This window comes from Haemaphysalis longicornis, unplaced genomic scaffold (assembly GCF_048455015.1).
Source record: "Haemaphysalis longicornis isolate Haplotype H1 unplaced genomic scaffold, Haemaphysalis longicornis Haplotype H1 scaffold_1, whole genome shotgun sequence".
Taxonomy (NCBI): Eukaryota; Metazoa; Arthropoda; class Arachnida; order Ixodida; family Ixodidae; genus Haemaphysalis; species Haemaphysalis longicornis.
Window position 1 is genome coordinate 227,616,735 of NW_027526203.1, and position 21,100 is coordinate 227,637,834.

At 46.3% G+C, this 21,100-nt stretch overlaps 1 protein-coding gene across 1 annotated transcript in view; it reads right to left on the reverse strand.

Annotated features, from left to right (window-relative positions):
* Positions 1-20,382, reverse strand: part of LOC144142507 (nose resistant to fluoxetine protein 6-like) — a 61,203-nt gene extending 40,821 nt beyond the window's left edge. The window contains exons 1-6 of the mRNA XM_077674067.1: positions 19,278-20,382; positions 12,563-12,771; positions 7,107-7,218; positions 2,991-3,075; positions 764-858; positions 112-291 (exon numbers count right to left, since the gene is read on the reverse strand). Of these exons, the coding sequence (XP_077530193.1) occupies positions 112-291; positions 764-858; positions 2,991-3,075; positions 7,107-7,218; positions 12,563-12,771; positions 19,278-19,629 (1,033 nt within the window). The 5' untranslated portion in view covers positions 19,630-20,382. The remainder of the gene's footprint in view (positions 1-111; positions 292-763; positions 859-2,990; positions 3,076-7,106; positions 7,219-12,562; positions 12,772-19,277) is intronic.
* Between the last annotated feature and the right edge of the window lie 718 nt (positions 20,383-21,100).

The following is a 21,100-nucleotide window of genomic DNA, read 5'->3' on the forward strand; positions in this document are numbered from 1 at the left end:
CGTCGCTTGTGAAAGGAAGAATAAAAGAACACCGTTTACTTGTGCAGATGTTTGCATTTTAACGGAGTTCATTAGCTTATGTGGATATTGTACATAGATGTAACTACTTACACCAGGTTTCAGACATGACGCCATAACAGTGACCAAGGACGATCGAGACGACACTGAAGAACCTCAATCCATGGAGGAAAGAAAGGTCGTATTCGTAGGCGCCTTTGGGCTCGGCCACGTTGAAGACAGCTCGCGTGTTCGATAGAGCAGAAAAGGACATCACACACTTCATCCACACGCCTGCAAATAAGGAGTTTTTTGTTATGGGAGGTAATTAGCAAGAAATGCACTACTCCATGTCAGTATGGCACCGAATAGTACTTTTTGGTTCATAAAGGATGACTGTCTAATGCGGACTAACAAATTCTTCTTTACGATCATATCCTTTTACTGCCAAAAGCATTCAACTACTCTATTGACTGTTAAAGGTTTAGGGAAGCTTTGCCGATAAATTCTCTGTTGGATAAGTAATAAGTAGCGTTTAACTAGCGTTTAAGTAGCGTTTTAATAAGTAGCGTGATAAGGAGCGTTTAACTACACCTTTCTCCAAACCGTAAGAGGCGCGCCATGCACCGCGGCATACACATTGAGTTTGGGAATTGTACAAGCCATTGTTGCTCTCACTCTATAACCAGAAACAAAGAGGCTTCTTGACTGCCTAAACAGTGCCTCTTCCTTAAGAACAGAAATAGTACAGTCCTGTCACACTCACTGTGTTCCTGCTTAGGATACGTCGTCCTGGACGACATGTACGCGTCGACGGTGGAACCAGCTCCAATCAGCAGGCCGAGCACTGCCAACACCGCGCTTGAATAAATACAAATATTTTTTAGATATCACGAGCCTTCTAAAAAATCGCTGCTGCATACAATTTTCTCCATACTAGTACACAGTATATTGCGGGCTGGTTCATTGTACCTAAACATGCAGCATTATTTTGCAAAGCTGCATTTCCCAACGCCCTTATCATAAAACACGAAGAATACAGCGCGATTACCTCCGAAGAATAATAAAATAGCTCTAGGCTATTCGCGTGCAGAGTCTTAAAAGTACTAACTCTCTACCCTACGATCGTATACGCACGAGGGACAGAGAAAGTGACTAAGGGTGCCTCCAAGCTCCACGGCAAAGTATGGAGTCACCAGGCTTCCCGGGCCTAAGTGAAAACACGCATGAAACTATGTGTGCTCTGTAAAGCTTACAGCTGTCGCTTGTTTGACGGTATACTGAACCCTGCGTGTTTCCACAGTTGGTACCAAAAGTTCATATATCGCGACCGCCTGGTAACTTTGGTTTCACTCCTGTTTTACTTCAATAGTTTACATTTTATTTTGCGAGGTAAAAATAGGGGGTATTCCGTGTTTGATACAGTGCGATGCGTCTGCATTACAGCGCATCTGAAGCTGCTGCCACGTTAGGAGGTTTTTAGCCACAAAGATATTGCTTTCCGCAGAAATTATTTGCGGTCATGCCCAGTTTATAGCAACTCGAGCAATGCCCCTCCTTGCCGATAAACCAGGAGGGGTCCTTGTCTGCCCCTTACCCCGAAATAGCGCTCGCTCCTGCAGCCGACATGGAGCGCTTGGTGTAGCAGGTGCTTATATTTGTTCACCTAATTGTATGACGCGCCCTACAAATATGCTTCAGCAACCGGCGGCTTTAAAGGAGCCATGAAGAGAAAATACAACTTCGTTTAATTTCAAAAAACCAGTATTCAGTATCTCACTCAGCTCCATTATATCCACAAAAGATGTTTTTCTAACGAAAAAAAAGCAGGAAGTATTTAAAAACTTTCAGATTTTGCGCCACAGTGACGTGTTATGAGTAAGTATGACGTCATACGGGCCAACAATAAAACATAATTTTCAGTGCGTTAACTGCACGTTAGCATTCAAGTGGTGCGGTCAAATGGAACTAGAGGCCCCATTACAGCCGTCCAGTCATGTGTCGTCGCGAAAGATCAGTTAGGCGGCCGCCAATCGCACAAACAAAGTTCCGTGACGTCATAGAAAAATTGCGGGAAATTGGCTAGGGCGTCGCGACTGCTTCACACGTTTTCTTTAATATCTCCGTTATTTGTTCGAAAATTGCGATGATATTGGTATCATTGTTATCAGGACTAAGCAGTCTTTCTAATACACCCAACTTGTATTTTGTCTTCATGGCTCCTTTAACTCATTATCGCCTAATTATCACCATTACTGCGCGGAAATGCAGTATTACTATAGTATCACGTCACGCGATCACCGCGCCATTTTTGTTTGTACTCTACTAGATATGCCTCGTTACAGCGGGGTAGAACTACCCAAAAACAGTGGTGCTAAAGTAGGAAATTAAGCGAATAATAGGACCAAGATGAGGTGAACGCAAAAATGTGTTCTATGCTATTCTTCTTCGCAACGGAAAATGTGCTTAAATTGCGCAATGTTAGGGCACAAATCCGATTTGTCGTTAACTTTAAGCGCTTTGCTGGAGCAATAGCTAGTCGTTTGTTGTGGAGTGGCAAAGGAAGCCAACGGGTATTTTTTACGGGGTGCCTCAGTGTTGTTTGGCAGTGTTTAAGACGACAACCTTGTGCCCCCGACGTCACACATACGACGATTGCTGTAGTTCCATGTAAACGATCACGCATATTTTGGAGCCCAAAGATGACTGCCGTAAATCTGAAATAACAAAAAAAATGGCTGGCCGAAATGCCGAATTTCGGAGCGCCGTACTTAGATTGCACTAAATACTGCACGTCGTACATATCTGTTTGAAGTTGCAAACGTAAAATTTGAAAGCGTAAAGCGTGCACAAAGACTATAGTCGAGCCACTAAACGTAAGCGGTGTTTGGGGACGATGTTCTGTTATTGCAGCATTCGAAAGGGTAATACGTAGTAATGTGAAAGCAAAGAAAAACGCAGAACAGTTTGTCAGAGAAGCTATTCAAGCTCACATGATGGAAGCTTGACCTCTTGTCATCGGCATGGCTTCGATGGTGGCGCAGCTCTCCAGTTGGACTTTAAGCCGTGCGGGCTTCACTAAAGAAGCAATACAAAAACAAAAGCAGTTCGCAATTAATAGGCCGTAAGTCCACTTTGCTCTTTAAAAAAACTGGAGCGACATCGCAACGCTGATTTGCGCTTTCCAATCACGTTACTTTCGAACACCTTTCGAAAAACCGTTATAAACGCCAGGGTATCCGCCTTGAATCTGCTGTCATGTTGTTAGCGACAGCTGTGCCCCAGTACCTTATGAAATCGCTCTAAATTAGATATCGCATATATCTAATTTTCCAAGAAAACCACAACGTGCTCTACCAATGGTCAGTTTTCCTAATTCCCAGTGGGCAACGCCTAGCACGGAATCTCGTGTGCATAATGCCACCTGAAGGGTGCCAAATATCTAGGAGGCCCATTTTACTAATAGCTTTGCATTCCTTAGACAAATAAAGAAGCAAGCAACATTTGTGCACTATCATTTCTCCGCGGCTTTTTTTAGCACGCCGGTATTTTCTGCGCCCGTTTCAATTATTTTTTGTCAAGAATGCTTCTCCGCGCACAGTGCCAGAATCGTCCTTGGAACAATTATGACAAAATTGTAGGTTGCTGGAGCTTCCCCTTTGAGTGTAGTACGCGGCGTTGCATCCATCACACGTGTATCCATCACGGCGCCTTACACCCCATAGCTTTTAAAGTCCTAGCCTTGACATAATCGTAGTGCCTAGCGGCGCCCCGGGAGCGGTGAAATTTTTCGATCCAGTTCACATGCAGTCAGTTGGGGCAGCGCCTTGCGACCCCGGGGGTTTCAGGGGCGCTGCAAAGTGGCCGTACGGAATGTTTTTCGAACGCAGATTTTTTGCTCACAGTCCGCTTCCCCATGGACGACGGCTTTTTTGCGGCACGGGACCCTTAATACTACGCATCAATTTAACTAATTTTAGTTGGATTAATAGTGATTGAGGTAATGTTAAGGTTGTCAGCACTGGTAATGCTAATGGTGGTAATAGCAAAATCAATTAGGAATAATGGTGGAGGTAGTAGTAGCAGACTCGTAACAACGCCTTCGTGCACCCTGCATGCTTCGCCACAATGCTGCAAAGTACTAATGACAGCACTGAACGAAGATTGATTGATTGATTGTGGGGTTTAACGCGCCGACGCAACGCAGGCGATGAGGCTCGCCGTAGTGGAGGGCTCCGGATTAATTTTGACCACCTGGGGATCTTTAACGTGCGCCGAAATCTCGTACACACGGGCGTTTTTGCTTTTCGCCTCCATCAGAAAAGCGGCGGCCGCGGCCGGGAAACTGAATGAAGATGCCCAGCCTACTAGCAACTATTTGCATACTAGCAACATTTATTCGTGTTGCATTGCGCTATGAACGAACAGGACACTAACAGGACTGGGACGGGGCGCAAACTTGCAACTGTTTATTTAAAAAGACGCCACAAACGGGTGACACCTAAATATACACACAAGGGCGACACTTTGCGCTTGCGCAGTAAAACCGATAAAACCTAAAACCAAAACAGGAAGTTTCAGAAACATATCTACTCAGACGACAACAATACACGACAGCCTGCTGGCATCGGTCAGGTAAAAGCTGCTCCAGTCCATCACAGGAGGGACTAGGAACAATGAAAGAGGTGTAACAGAGAAAAAGACTCCGGTTGCAATCCCATATATCCATGGAATATCACACAGGTTAAAAAAGCTGGCAGAAAAGAATGATGTCAGAGTGGTTTTCTCTGCACCGTCAAAGCTAAAAGGCATGTGCGGGAAAGTGAACGGCAGAGAGGAAGGCAAAGGAGAATGCGGCGCTAAACACAGGCAAAAATTTGTTGCTTGTCAGACGCGTGTATAGTATACAAAATACCACTGGCGTGTGGGAAAGCTTATATAGGACAAAGCGGGAGGTGCGTCAGTGAACGCCTCAGAGAACACCGGTACGCAGGTCAGCAAACACAGGCAACGAGCAGTCTGTCACTCCATTGCAAAACTTGTAAGCCGCGTGAGTGCACACCGCAGTTTCAGAACACGCCAATTCTGGCACAGGCTAAAGACAGGATAACGCGCGAGATCATAGAAGCATGTCACACAATCACAGAAGCGGAAGGGTGCGTTAGCACTCCGTCAGTACTGCTTACTGATGAGGAACAAAATTCATTCAGAGAGAGCCACCATGATAAGAAAGATAACATATTGCAAGCAGCCACTCCCACATTTTCCTGCCAGTGTTCTCGTGTATTGTTGTCGGCTGAGTAGATAAGTTTCTGCAACTTCATGTTTTGGTTTTATGTTTGATCGGTTTTACTGCGAAAGCGCAAAGTGACGCCCTTGTGGGTATATTTAGGTGTCCCGCATTGCTGTCGGCTTTTTAAATGAACAGTTGCAAGCTGGCGCCTCGTCCCAGTCCTCTTAGTGTCCTGTTCGTCTGTATACTTAACGCAATTCAACATGAAGCATCACCAACTAGCCCCATTCTACATCCTTTTGAACATTTATTCCACTAGCAGCGCTAGCCACGGGCAATTCGTCATGTCGGAGAGCTGTGGCGAGGTAGTAGACTCCCAGTCGTTTGGGGGTGGACCGCCTTGTAAACAAAGCAGAGCTTGCCGCTGAGGGCCTTACAAGATCTGAGTTGCAACAAAGAATCCCCGCGTGCTTCGTTTTTATTTATTACATTGTGCTTTCTATCCTGAACATGGATTATCAGCGGAGCAAAGCTATGCTCCCGAATTACTGGTTCCTTGGTCCTTAATTACAGCACTTTACTTCGTCAAAGTACCAGCAATTCGACATAACCTTGTAGGTACGGCAAATCGCTCATATCGCATTCGTTTGGGTTCCTTTATTTCCTGCTACTTTTCCCGAAATCGGGTGTACAGCGTGGACGAAAGCATAAATAAGCCTGCTTGTGGCATACTCGTTTTTTAAGAGACCAACAATTTGCCCTGCGTATGTTTTCTATAGCGTAAATTAGAGACAATCACCTCTAACGTCGTACGCTGAGATTGTTTCGCGAAAAACACCCGGAAACATCTATAAACGCATTTTTGGCACACCGAACATTACCTATGCTACCCGGTCACTGGAATCGATGCTGTCAACTAAATCACAATGAACGTCACAATGAACGTCATCCACCGAACACTGAACCACAATGCAACAACCTGCCCTGCTTTACACGTGAGGGCAATGAAAGGCTACAAAAATTTTAAAATAAAACAGTGAGAAGTTGGCTGCCTGTGCCTTTTACGAATCCAACGTTGAACTCGTGAGCGTCTGCGCAACGTGTTTCTGTTTTAAGCTCGTAGAAGGCTGTGCTAGTTCATTCAGAGAATATGGCCAGTGCGCAGTGGTGAAAGGTATCCGTAGATTGATTGGTAAATAACTTGGAATTTTCCGCCTCTAATAGTGATTTAAATATAAATAAAGCACAGATTGTAACCTTTCTGTGAAACTGGAGCTCCAACGAGCTTGCTGTATTGGAAAAGTGGTGAGCAACTGCAGAGAGGGAGCTAGTGGCGCCTGCGTTTGAACGCATAGAGAAGCAGGACTGAAAAGTTTTGGCCAGGAAAATTTTGAGATTAAAAGTTTATTACAAAGATCAGAGAAAAACTGGTTGCGCTTATGCTTGTATTTTACCCAGATAAAGTGATCTAGGTTATGCGAATGCGTCTGCATTGTAATGCCAAGTATTAGTCGTAAGGTCGCCACGTGGCCAGTTTACCAGGTTTTGGTGCCAGATTGAAATGGTTTACTCTAGTTTAATTATGGAGGCTTTACACAACGCTGCCGACTTTCTCTAAACTAGCGAGGAATTTTGAGACATTGCGGCCGTCGATTCCTTAATAAACAGCGCGCAAAAACAAGAGGGTAGTCAAGAGAAATGGAGCGCTTCAGTTGTTACCTTTTATGTGTTAACTGACTTGTTACTGAGTTCTGTTTAAAAAAATGTAGTTTTCAACTTTATGCGAACATTTGATCGTTATATTTTTATAGCTCTCACATTTTCAATTGTATCGTGGTTCGCATTTCTCACCCGAATCGAGAAACGTTTTGCTTACCTGCCGCAATGAGAGCGCGCAAGTCTTGTTCGTCACAGTCGTTAGTGATGCAGATGCCTATGCGCATCATGGGAAACTCATCGATGAAAAAGAGGTCTTTGTAATGCTTCATCTGAAAGTGAAAATAAAGAATTCATTAGTGTAACTCTGGCGATTGCTGAATGACAGGTATTAGTATTCGTTCATGAAGCTCATGGCCCTCTTAGCAACCACAGTACTCTTTCGGAAGTACGGACAGAGAAGATAATGAGCTCTTTGGCAAAGGAAAAGTGGGAGGGATATCAAATAGTGTTCGCTTTTATCATTCAAAAGACCTGTATTGGAGAACTCTGCGCAGGAGCATCGAAAACATACCATACTAGAAGGAAAATGTGGTGATCATTACGAAATTATATAATGCAGAAATTCTGTGCACCTGCATGATTGCTGGATGGCGTAGACACCACATGGGGATACTTAGACGATATTGGATTGATATTTTGCCAATATTTCCTTGTTACTGCGGGGGTAATAAGTAAATATTTCAACGATAAGTGTAGTGGGACCACTTCGACTCTACATAGCATTGCTCTAGAACATGACGAAATGTATATGGCAACATTTTTGCGATCGCGACGTCGCGGAGAAGTTATGCGACGGTAGAGATGCACCATACAAAGTCTACAAAAACCGGTGTGACCCTCCTCGGTAGCGTCCTGGCAGACAGCTCGCCCAGTCTAGTTCAGACTGTCCTCTTCGTCGTCGTTTACGAGTGAGCCGCCATAGCGCTAGAAAGTCTGTCTCGTCGTCTTGAAATGAAAATTGTGAATACCGAAACGCAAACCTCCTTCCTGTAGGAAAATGTTACACTACACAGTGTGCGCAGAAGGTTGCCGCATCAATCCGCAATATGTAAAAAAAAACAGTATTTTCATTGTCGTTACACCGTGAATAAACCTGAAAATATTTCAAGGTATTAAGACAAACTTCATTTATCCCCCCGATGTAAGATAACCTTCCTCAATAAAAAACTCATGATGTGCGCTGCCAAAAAAGGAATCGGGTCCGCACACAAAACCACCTCTGTTTTTCAATGGTCCTACAATGGTGTGAACATTCAATCCCCGTACTAACTTGAGGTATACCCATCTACAGAGTAGCGTGTAGTACCACTTGAAACCTTTTCATGCAAGCATTTCTATCAGCTAAACCAATTTTTGTGATTACCGAGCGTGCACAAAGAAACAGTCTGGCCCACATTGTCAGCAGAGTAACAGCGACTGTGTTTCAGCGGTATGCCGTAAATTTTACCCGCACACACACCGCAAGCTTTCAGTTTGCTTCTAAAGACCCACCTGAAGCATAAGCTGGACAACCCAGTGTTTTTTTTTACATCATACAACAATAACCTAAAAAGGTACAATCGTTTTCTTACGCGTTTTGTTAATCAACAGAAATGTCAGAACAATGTCATAATTGCGAATGTTTTAAAACTGTATTAGTTCATTTTAAGCACGAGCAATCTGAAAACCACCTCTCGTATATTGCGAGCCGTTCAGAAGAAGTAGTCGTTTAAAGAACACCAATATCCGCCACACAGCTGGTATGCCCTTCCAAAAAGAAAAAAAATATAGTGTTCGAGTAAAACCGGGTTTGCATAATCACCAATGCCCCAGCACTTGTAATTTTAAGCTCCCGTTATTGTACATAGCTAACAACATTATTAACCTTTTTTTCTAACCGCGCTATCAACAATCCACGAGGGACGGTCCCTTTTAGTACAAAACTTTGAGAGCGGAAGGACGTCATGGCGGTCGTTTTGTTATTAAACAAACATGGATAAATCAGCCTCTTCCTGTACTTCGACACTGGTTGCCGAGGGATCAGTAAAATCAGTTTCAGCAGGCGATGTGCCCTTGAGCCGATGTAGAACAAGCATTCTTTCTTGGGGTTCGAAAGGCACTGTAGGGCATTCCCCACCCGAAATGAACTCTAAACAACGTCTCACCCCGTTTGGACGCAGTGCAACGGGTTGCTTTGGCGAATTTGACGTTGCGATAAGCAAGCTGAGGGGAAGGCTGGAGTTTTGTGCATCAAAAGAGCTTGTAATACCCTATACGTTCGCTAGAGCAGCAGTTTAATAGGATAAACGAAACGCGCTCGCTGCCGGAAACTCTAAGTTGAACGTTCAAAATTAGGTGCCTGTATACTGTTTAGGGAGAAATTCTGCCTTTAAGACAATATATCGCGCATGCTAGCACACTCGCAAAGCTTCACTATTTATAGTGCCCGATGCCGACAGAGCGTCGTGCACATAGATACGTGGTGAAGAGAATATGTTGCACGCTTTGGAGTAAATGCAATGCAACAGTGATACAGTATGCTCGAGAAGAATAACCATCACTTTATCATTATTTGTAATATCGAGTGGAAGAAAATGCACCGCATACGTGCCACCACCATTGTCATCTCAACCTTTTTGTTTTGCACGTGTGCGGAAAATCATGCACACCGAATGAACTTTAAGTTTCTTTCAAAGAGCCAGATGCCTGCCGACCTACCGTTGTAATGCGAGACATGGAGCTGTGAGGGCGCGCTCCCCTGTCACCGTTATTTCTCTGTTTCCCCTACCAAAGGCAACCAATAGGGTCTTCCCTTTGGCGTACTACCTTTGGCGTTTGGTTTTGTTCTCTCAGTAAGGCTAGAAACAAAAACGCCCTATTACACGAAATTCTTGTCCCACTCAAGAGCTATTGCTGATTTTAAACAATAGATATCCAATCTCTGAGGGGTTCATCGAACGCTAAGTTTTTTTTTTGCCGGTTAGTACGCGAACTTTTATATTGCACAATCTTTTCTTTCGGGTGATGTAGCCTGTAATCCTCGAATGGCATCTTTACCAGAACGAAACTTGGGGGCGCACTTGAGTCGTTAATACTGGATTTGTAACTTCGTAGGGCTAATTCATGTAATTTCGAGACGGTTTTCGTGAGGTCTGTCTCAGTATAAGTCTTAACAAGTCTTAGGTACAATTTTCCATTCTTCCCGGCAATATTTCATTTACTGTTGTAAGACAACGCAAGCTGGTAACCACAGCAAATGCGAATCCCGACACGCACGACTGCATTACGTCTAAAACCAGATAAGGTTACTTCTGGTGACTGCACAATGATTTTAGGTTTTTTCCGAAGCACTGCGATTGTCGAGGGTACAGGAATGGCAAGTAAGCACACAATACCTCAAGGCTGCCTCCCCTTGACTTGTACTAAGCAACACTAAAAGTATAGCTATGTTTTTTGTTTTCATACTTTCAGAAAGTTGAGCATGATCTCAAGGGATGGCTTTAAGCGTTTGCACAAAGCGAAATGTGATATGTCCCGAGGAAGCATCAACACTAATCTGCAGAGCTTTACAACACTATTAGGCGCATGCGAATCGGCATCAGTGCATAGCGCATAGCCAGAACCCTTCAACACGCGATGAGTGGTAAACAAAACTGGCGCAGAATATCCTGTTTGCCAAATACATCCTGGTACGAGCACAGCTGCCAACACAGACACGAATATGCGTGCAGACATCTACGTTCGGGTGACTGTTTTCTTTTGCAAAGCTCTTAATGCGGAACTATGACGGTGATGCGTAACGCTTTCTTTATGAAGCGTATCATTAAGAACTGCGTCAAACGTTCGATGTATGGGAACAATTTCTAAAAGGAGCATTTTTCCTGTTTCCTTACTTCTCAAGCACGGCTTGCTTCATCGTCCATTAGGCCACAGCAAGTTGCCTGCGAGAGCATGTTTGCTGTCTCTTCCATCAGTCTCGCTGTATCTGTTTATTGTAAATAGTTTGGTATCCTATCCTGCATTCCTAAATAGCAGCTGGACTGACTGGAGTTGCGGAGTTGGCTAGGAAGATATCCCTCTCTTGTTTTCCTGGGCTCAGTACCCAGCCTCTCTCCTTCAACCTTCACCCCCCTTCCCCCTCGCTACGACAACCTGCCGGGCGGGACAAGGGTTGGCTCCTCTCTCTTTATTAGGCTGAGATATCCGCCCCTATCCGTTGAACTATACAACAGCAACCCTACAAAACAGTTCACTGTGTCTTGGAATGTTATCACATTTAGAACTACTTCGGGCTACCGAAGAGTGCGGTCAGTCACTCATGAGCTTATTACCCGCTTCAGTTTTAAGTGCAATAACATTCATAAGGGAGGCCGAAATATTGACGGCCAAAATTGCAGCCGAAGGGGAATTAATGCCACAATGTTAGTGTTAAGGGCTCACGGCCCATGCAAAATGCCATTTGTCTAAAAAAATGTGGCTTTTTTATAACTTCAACTCTACGTTGCAGATGTCTCCATGATGGATTCACCGCTATATTCCGTTCATATATGAAGCGCTCCCACGACCCAGGTTTTCTGTCCGTACGCCCCCGCAAATCATAAACTTCCATTCCTTCGCTATCAATTTCTTAGGCGATGCCCAAACTGCTGCAGAGGCTGAGAGGGAGTGATGCCCCAAACTGCTCCCTGTGAATACCACCGAATTAACACATATTTTGGACTGCCCCAATTTCACCGCCCTTATGGGCTTTTCAATGGGTCATTCCATACCCCACACTCCAGAATGGCGCTCGATCATAGCTCAGAATACGCCTGAGTATTCTGCTTTTTGAACTTTCTGCTCGACGTTAGGCAAACTAGCCCAGATTTCATTAGAGAGTGCACATAACGCAGACCTTGCACCCTGCCAATTCTACATTAGCCTTCTCGCGGCCAAATTACCTTAACTGCTTAAGGTGATCAGTGCAAGTTAAAAAGTCTTGCACTTCATTTTAAACCCACAAAAAATGGCTTCTCGCATATGTCGGGGCGCTGAGACCGCAATGCCACCGTGAGGTTAAAAGAAAACCTCAGATATTTGTTTGGAATTTGTTTTATCAAGATTATATTTTCAAGTATTAAGTCAGGCAAATTTCATTGATAGAAGGGAAAGATACTGAATGTTAGCAGTGCAGACGCAATTTTAGCCCCGGTGCATTGTCTTCACTGCGAAGCCGGTGCCTCTATTACTGTCACCCGTCGACGCAAACGCCTTCTGCGTTTTTATTTCGAATGGCCAAATAAATTTAAGCTCGATACCCTATAGCTGGGCGGAAGAAGTAAAATCTCCCATTACCAAGCGAAGATCATTTGAATCCGTTTCCTGCCGTGGGTCGCAGCTGGCGCACCCTCAACTATCGTTCCGTGCGTTGGATTCTCAATTGCGCCTCCTCGCCCCCCCCCCCCTCCCCTCCCCCCCGGCACTATGGCGTTTTTATTTTTCCACCACAAGCCTTAGAGACAAGCTTAGCGTCTTGTCGGGATGTCTGAGGCCGAGCTTGGAATGACTAAACGCAAGAGTGCGGAGGTAAACTACCTTCGGCTGATAATGAGTGGTTCATTTGACGGCACGTGCTTGGGAAGTTGCAAGACTCACCAGCGGGTGCAAAACGTCCAGTGAAGAGATGCGCTCTTTTATGGCCGGAGTGGACCGCAGGTTGAAAAGCAGGCTGCAGTATTGGCCCTTGGACACCTCCCGGCCGAAGCTGTCGTGCACAACAGTCTCCACGCACTCGTCGAAAGCGCCCAGGTCGGCCTTGGTGCCTTGCAGCAGCCCCGAAGGGTACTTGCCAGACGCGTCAAAGACTGCAAGAAAAGCGCTTTGGTATCAATATTTTCCACGCGGCGTGTTAGCTTTTTTTTTTCGGCAACGATCCTGATCCGCTTTAAAATGAACAACACTCACAATAAATTAGTTTAATTTTGGAAACGGTGAGAGAAACGATATTCGGAACTTGTAGAATCACCACGCCACGTACGATGTGGGTGCCGCAAATCACTTTCGTAGGTTTCACCAACAGTGATTGCGAAAGCAAAAAGAAGAACTGGGCCTTGCGTGCGTGAATGGCTCCAAAAGCCGTTTTACCGAACGCATGTCATTGCTGTGCTAAAATATTCAGTGGAAAGTCGTTCAGTCTTGAGCCGGCTGAACAAACAGAGGAAAGACGTAAAGCAGTGTTTCGAGTGCCGTCCGACAGCGTTCTAGGGCAGCCCTGTCGCCATGGCTGGGGCGCCGTCCGGCGACATTGGAGTATTTAAAACTAGGCTGGCAAAGAGCGGAGCGTCTGGCGTTGTGGTTATGAAGTTCAGTATTACCTGCCCTACACAAAGGGCGATTGTTCGAGGCTGGCTTTTGCCTCCTTTATTATTATTTTTTTCAGATTAGTTTTACTCATCTCTTCCAGTTTTAGGTTAGCTTTCGGCCTTTTAACTGTTGCTTTCGGTTAATTAGGGTATGTTAGATTATGTTACGCTACCTTACATCTGGGAAAGCGAAGTAGAGCCAGATACAGCATTTTTTGCAACCCTCCAGCCGACTTCGCTTTAGTGGAGTGCCTATAGTAGAGTCGTACGGCACTCTAAACGCACCAAAGACGTAATTGAGACTACACTGGGCTTGTGACTGCCAGGTCATGCCTCAATAATGCACACTTTATTACTGTGTTGGGCACGACGCGGAAGTCCGAGTCCGAAGTCCTCGATGCGTCCCCGAAGCGATCGTTATTTGAAGGGAGTTTCCCAAACATGGTCGTAGATACTGCCCAGATATCTGCCGTGATGGCTGTATTTCAGAGAGAAGCCAAACACGGAAGCCTCCATATGCACGATCCCCGGATGGTCCAAATTAATCCGTAGTTCTGCGCTACTACAGCGCATCATAACCCCATGCAAAGGAACTGCCAAGCATGCGTGCACACTTTTCTAGCTCATTTAATTTTGATTCGGAGATAGATGACCATATCTCATATAACTACCAATCCACGCGAAATCCACGCAACGTGAACCAATTACGCTGAAGGCCAAAATGTAAACGATGGCGTGACCAGGTTATAGAACTCCCCATAAAATCAAAAGAAAAGACTTCAAGATTGCAGCAGCATAGTTTGCACTTCAGGTTTACCGGGTTGAACCAATTTGTGGGTGATGAACGCGCATATGCGTTTTCGTGTAAATCCGATGGACTCTGAACAACCCGGAGATACAATGCTTCCTGATTATATTTAACCAGAAATCCTCCAATGTTGCGGGTTTCTGCGCATCAATACAAGTCACTTTCATGAACTGTTAGGTCAAGATATTTTTTTAGAGGCAACGCATTGCAGCAAACACCTATGTTGATAGCCGCGTACTAGATTGGCAAAACCGATTAGTGTTCAGGAATAACTCAGATGACGAGGATTACGAAGTAGGTCCACTCAAAACCACCTGAGGAAGCATCGAGATGGGCATCTGAAAGTAAAGCTTAGACACGCCGATACCTGCTTCTGAAAGAGTTCAGCCCATGGCCACTGTCACCGATTACCGATCTGAAAGAGCGGCGGATCATCCGAACCAAAATTTGCGTTTTCGTAAGTAATTACTTCTGAATCAGTGCTAGGTACTTCCGGTAAAGAAGGCGACCCACTTAGCTCATTTTGGGCACCTTGGCACAGTATGGAAACCAAGTGGAAACCATTAGATTTCTACCTAAGAGGGCGGCAAAAACTTTCTTTTTTTGTGTTTCTGGAAGCTTATTGTTTAATCTTCCGTGATAAAATTATACAAGCTTGCACTGTTCGGTTATTATTGATTTGACGAATATTAGGATTGCGTACCTCTAAAATTATTTAGGCTTACGCCCATATTGTCGATGGCAGTGCAGTGCCGCAGCCTGGATCAGCGCCCACGTGCACCGCCACTGGGTTTCCAATTTACGACCGGCTTTATAGCTATCTATAAAGCCGGTCGTGATCCAGTCGACCTTGGCGATACTGAAAAGGCCTGCTTGGCCACCTACTCACTACCTTCCGTATAAAACGTCGTAACCGGATCAAGCAAAGAACAATCGAATCAATCAACGCTGCCTGGCAGTTAATATCGCGACAAAGTGCAAGAATTTGGTTGACAACGCGATCAGGCGTAATTGCATTCCCAAGAAAAAAAACAAAAAACCGGAACACCCGAGCCGGCCAACGCGGGGCAGAGAAGTGTCAAATTGGTACTTTTTATCCTCCTGCATCGCAGATCAAGCTGCCAATGAGTTCGACTCAGCCATAAAAGACGGGAGCTATCACCTCACTAAATGGCTGCGAACGCGGAAAAAAGTGGCAAGTTTCACCCGCATAGAACAAATGTACGGGCAAAAAGAAAGCTGATACCTGGAAACGTGTGTTGTTTTCTCTGCGCAATAATTGGTGTGGGGACCCCCCCAATTAGCTTTTCACCTTGGTCCCTTCTAAACGATCAGATATCCTATATGCAGTAAAAAAAGTACTGTGTTCTCGGGGCGGGCGCCACATTGAGCGAAGTAGGGGGCGCCCATACATGTCGTCAGTTAAGAATGCGCTGTGTGCAGTGGTTTGGTACAAGTGTCACAGGTGGTGTACGCGTATAACATAAAAGCCCATGACGTTATCTTGTCGGTCGGAAACTTGTACTAGGTGACGTACTGCTTAAAGCCAGGCGCATATATCCAATGGGCGCGCGTGTTGACACGCAAATGCACATACATGCACCCGCACGCGCACGCACAGGTCCCCACAAACACGCACAAGTACGCACACATGCGCATGAACACGCACGCGCGTGCACACACACACGCGCGCCGCGTGCGTATGAACATTCGCACACATGCACACAGACGCACAGGGAGCGAGAGAGAGAGAGAGAGAGAGAGAGAGAGAGAGAGAGAGAGAGAGAGAGAGAGAGAGAGAGAGAGAGAGAGAGAGAGAGACCTTGACATACCTGGTCAAACAAACACTCTGCAGGTAACATGCAGTGTATTTGTTTGACCTGTTCCAAGAAATAGAATCATGCTTTAGGAGTCACTCAATGATGAGTTTAAAATGACTCTTTCCGGAAGCTGTGGGCACTACACGTGTTTTAACCAGCGATGACCGACAGAGGGTATTTGATTACATTTAGCACATAAAAATTGAAGTATGGAATCTACTTTAAATAACCGGCTTTTGTCGAATACGTGTAATCACGGGAGGGTGTTGCGTGCCAGCAACGAATAAAATTCGAAAGAAATTGGCATTTAAAATTCTATAAACAATTTAGTATCTACGAAAAGTTGATTTATTTCATACGCTCTTTACCGAATGGCACTTATCCGGCAGTTTCTCTAAAGGACACAGCTCTAGAGTTTATTCCTTCAGCCTGAATTTTGGTAGTAAAATGTGCACCACCACCAAAGAAAAACTTCAGTGATGCCTGTTCAGACTTTTTTTAATTGAATGCAGTAATACATTGCTCGAAAAATGCTTTTATGCAACAATCGGAATCCCCTAAAGCAACAATTAGCATGCTTTTTGGAGTTCATTACATTTGGAACAATAAGAACCACGCCCTGGTCGTCGGCCAGGTCCAATTTATACAAGCTGTGTCCTTCATTGCGTTCCAGCCAACATGCCATGCTGCAGGTTCTTGCTTTCCACCTTTTTGCAAACACACAAGACAAAATTGAAGCCTCATGGAAGCGAGGCTGCCGTTTCGGATAGTGCGTTCCGAAGCGCGTGGGTCTCAGCGGCCGTGGTAGGATTACCAATGGACTTGCCGCGGACCTTCGTAGCGGGCTGGCTGGCACCGCGCGACACAGCACCGCAAATTACTTTACGAGGACGAGACTCTGTAGGGGCGACTTGCAACGATTGGATATATGTTTAAATTTGTAGCATCCAGGATTGGAAAGACTGGCATTCTTCGTCGATTATTGTGCTCAGGAAAGTAAATTTTGCTCACGGTGTCTGTAGGCGCCTCCTTGTTCGTCACACTGGTTCGTTCTGACGACTCTGGTCCTTGATGTATCAATGTCGGCCTTTCTTTGTCTTCCTCAGCGTTTAGCAATTACCCGCCGAATGACTAAGCAGCTGCTCCATTGCGAACTACGGTCCATTTTTCCGATGCCCTGTTGCTATACCCAATGTAGCATTACCCTTTGAGCTCTCCCTGGCATTGAACGGCACAAAGTTTTCTATTAGGTCTATGATTTTGTGGATGCATGCGTAGACACTTTGGCGAAGGGCAGAAAATTTATACGCGCTTCTTTGTACTGGGGATGTAAAGCCGGCCTTGTGGCTTTAAAGGCCGGAATTACACCTCACCACCCTCAGCCAGAACTTCGTAGGCAATGAGCCATTAAAATTGCGGTGGGCAGGCAGAAGTTTAATGAATTTTTGTAAAGTTCACTGGATGGAAGAATAATAAATTAGGGCTCTACAATTTCGCTGAACTAGAACCAGCAGTGGTGAACTCGCAGGGTGATGCAATGATATAGGCCGAATATCGTGTTCTCACCGTCAACAAAAAACTGCCCATGCACATACGCACTAATGGCGCATATTGGCTGTAATGGGAAGGCGATCTATCTGTTAGGCTTATCTGGGGGGTACACAAAACTGCACGGGACCCTTACCCCCTTACCATCGTACAGCGCGCCACCACGTGGAGTATTTGCAAAGCACAATACAAGCGCAGCGTGCTTGGAGTGCCCGTCTGTATAACTGCTTGCCAACTTCCTTGCTTCCGGCCTTTCGAAGTCAGAAAGCTGATTTTCACATTTCGTATACTCTACGCCTTTCCCAAGCAAAAGTTAACTGCCTTTCTTGCGTGTATGCTTATACAGTCGTCTCCGTGGTTTTGAAGCTCTTCACCGTCCTACTTCTGACTTCAAGGGTGACATCTGCTGATAACTGCTGAGGAAGTTTACGATTTAGCATGGCAGGCTCTGCCTGAGCTTCAGGCACAGCAATGGTAATCAGAAGCGCCGCCGAGCAAAAATGGACATTACGTGGCTACGCTCTAAGGAACGCTCACCGTACCTGCTCTTTTGGTTCCATAGCGCTTCCGGCGGCGAACGAAGCGTTTGATGTAGAGCCACTCAATCAGCTAGGCTCAAGATTAAGGGCACTGATGCACTCCGGCAGCCATTTCGTAGCCTATCGCCAGGGTGGCCAGCTTTATGAGCCAAATTGAGGCCTACCTTGACGGGCGGAATTGATCCGGGCGCTGACCGGTAACCATGACAGCTGTGTTTACTTTTCGATGATTTCGAGACGGCGTGCAGGGGCGACAGGGTCAGGCTCGGTTACTCTAGCGTAGCTTTCGGTGGCTCTAGTTTTTGCTAGAGCCACTAAATAAGCCACACTTTTCTAGTGGCTGTAGGTTACGCTATAGGCCACTGTCGTTCTTTCCCAGTGGAAAGCGAAGCAGGCTTTTTCCACCTCCCGGCCGATTTAAATAGCCCAGTACAGAGCAGCACGCCATCGTTACTCTGTCTGGGGCTTAAAAACTCCATCTCAACGCCTCATACAGCCGCACTGTGCCTCGAAAATCCCGATTTATCGAAGAATGCGCGCACGCGACAACACATGGGCACCAAAATGTCAGCGCCCATGGGTTTTCAGGGGCAAACAAATGTGACGGGACGCAGTTCGATCAATGGCTGCTGTTGGCGGCATCCAACAATTAGCGTAAAGAGTGCCGATACTCTGAAACCTGATCTAGTGGCTCTAGTTTGAAGTGGCAACCAAGTCGACGACGACGAACTTTTTTACATTAATGTTGCCGCGCTTGCTCAGACACAAACAATGTCAAACCAGTCGCTCTGGCGCTATAGCGTGTTGACAAGTCAAACGTCAAATCGGCACTTTGATGATGTTTTTGGATCGAGAGCGAGAAAATGTGGCGGTAAAAAGTAAAGCAACAAAGGCTGTTCAGGCAGTTTTCAGGGGTTACAGCATGAGCAGCCCTAGTGCTCTACTCCAACACTACCAATTTCTCCGCAGCGAGCACATGTAATGATTACAAAAGCAGTACGCCCACACGCTCGGAGGAAGACAGCCTGCAAATATGGTTAGCAAAAATCACCCGAGGAGGTAGAATTTTTCCACTATGTCCATAGAAGTGAACCGTGCGCTATGCAAAGCTGATTTCTTTAAAATTATGCTCTCCGTAACTAAGTCGCTAAAAATGCTCGTTCAACCGTACCGCAGGTAGCACTACGAGACACTTTGGTACAGCCACATTGATTGATAGAGTGCTTTTTTTTTACCCTCATTACAGTCCGCCGCGCAGAGAAGGGTGTAAAGAAGCGTATGTAGTAGACTTACGTCTCAGTGCCCAAGGGTCGAGATTCTGAAAGGCCCGCATCATGCGGAACAGGCCAACGCTGCACTCCGGCCGCACATCGGCCTCTAACAGCTTCCTCCTTGTGGATGCCGGTATGCTGGCAAAGGCGCGAGCGACGAAATCTCGCAGAGCTTGCTCGTAGTCGGGCTCATCCTGCTCCTCCGTGCTCGACGCACTATTTGGCACCCGTGTGACTGAGTCATGGACGTTGGTCGAATTCTCCGCTCGCGAGGTTCCAGCAGATACCGTGAACAGTAGTGTGACCGCCACAACGAACAGCGGGAGGACTGAGTGCAGGCGACTCCGGTCACCGGTAAAAAATCTTAAAATCATGATGAGTGAGCACCTCAGAGACAGCGACGCAACTTCGCTTGCTTCCTCAACCACGTGCCCAAGGACCCAAAGCGGAAGCGTGAATGCTTTGACGTTCGATTCCCCCGGGTTCAAGGATGCTGGCAATACGATCAAGAGCTTGCTTCCGAATGGGGCGAGCTTTAAATTGACAGCGAACTTGGAAAAGCTGTGAACAAGAGTGGGTCGACTTTGGCCCTTCTTGAGAGGACTCCCCTAGCGCGTACTTCGGGCACAAAGCTGAATGCAGGTGGAAGTACGGTGATGCGAAAAGCTTTGCAAATGTAAGTTAATGCGGGGCGTTGAGTTCCATGGGCCAGCGAACACGAAGTATGTAGCAGACGGGCGCCGATCGTTATCCACGGGTACGCTTCGAAAAGACGCCCGGAGAATTAATTGCTAAGGAATCCCCGCAACGTCCAATACCGCTGGTGTTTCTGCGCGCGCAACGTACGCGACTGGAAAAACGCCGCTACACACTTGCAACCGACACCCGAAACGAAGTGCTAAGAGGCGCAGTAGAAACGGCGCTTCTTGTTTTGTGCCATGTGCCTATAGAGGGAGGGGGATCCGGGATTTTCGCGGCAGTTGAACTTGGCAGCGCTACACTTATTACGGGCCGAGCTTATGACAATCGGCTTCTTTTCTTTGTAAAGGTTACGCGTCATCAATGCCACGGATGTTCGTTTTCTCATTCCGTTTTCGGCTTGGTTTTACCCTTGCCCGCCTCGCGTCTATTCGATCCCTCGCGTGTCGCGATGTGGCCGCATACATGGAGTAAGTGAAGCAACGAAGGAAAGAGAGAGATGCAGCGATAGAAAAGAGAGGTAATTCGCATGCTCTGTCATCATCCTCCCCTCCACTTCTTTAAGGCGACCTCTCCGAATAGGCCCCGGATGCCCCAGGTCTGCCTGGTTGGGCAAGCGCGCAGTGCTGTAGAGGTCAATTGATGCTCGCGTTTGGCGCCAGAAAGTGGCCAATGTGCGCAGCTGAGAGGGGGAACGGGGATGAGCCTGGGGCACCACGTTGTCTTACGGAGAAATTTATGCTTATCTCTTTCTAGCGCGCGCCCCTTACAGTTTGCGTCATTCAGTTCCCGCCATGGGCGGTGTCCTGAGCGTGAACCCAGAACAGGGCTTTCATGGAACACCGGCGCCACGTTAGATTAACCACAGAGATAAACCTAGCTCCCCCTTACCGACCGGACCGGAACGCCCACAAACCGCAGTACGAGAGAAATACGGGTTATGGGGTTATCCAAAGACCCACAAAAATGGGTGAGGAGGGCGAATGGCTCGGCACGTGCGCAGATCTACTCAATTTTGACAGATAGAGGAGTGTGATCAGGAAGGTCAATGCGGGATGAACGCTTTTTTTTTGTTAATGCTGTAATGGAAAGAAAGACACTTCTTAACTAGTCCGCGCTGACTGTTACGCGTCGTCTTACGTGGGA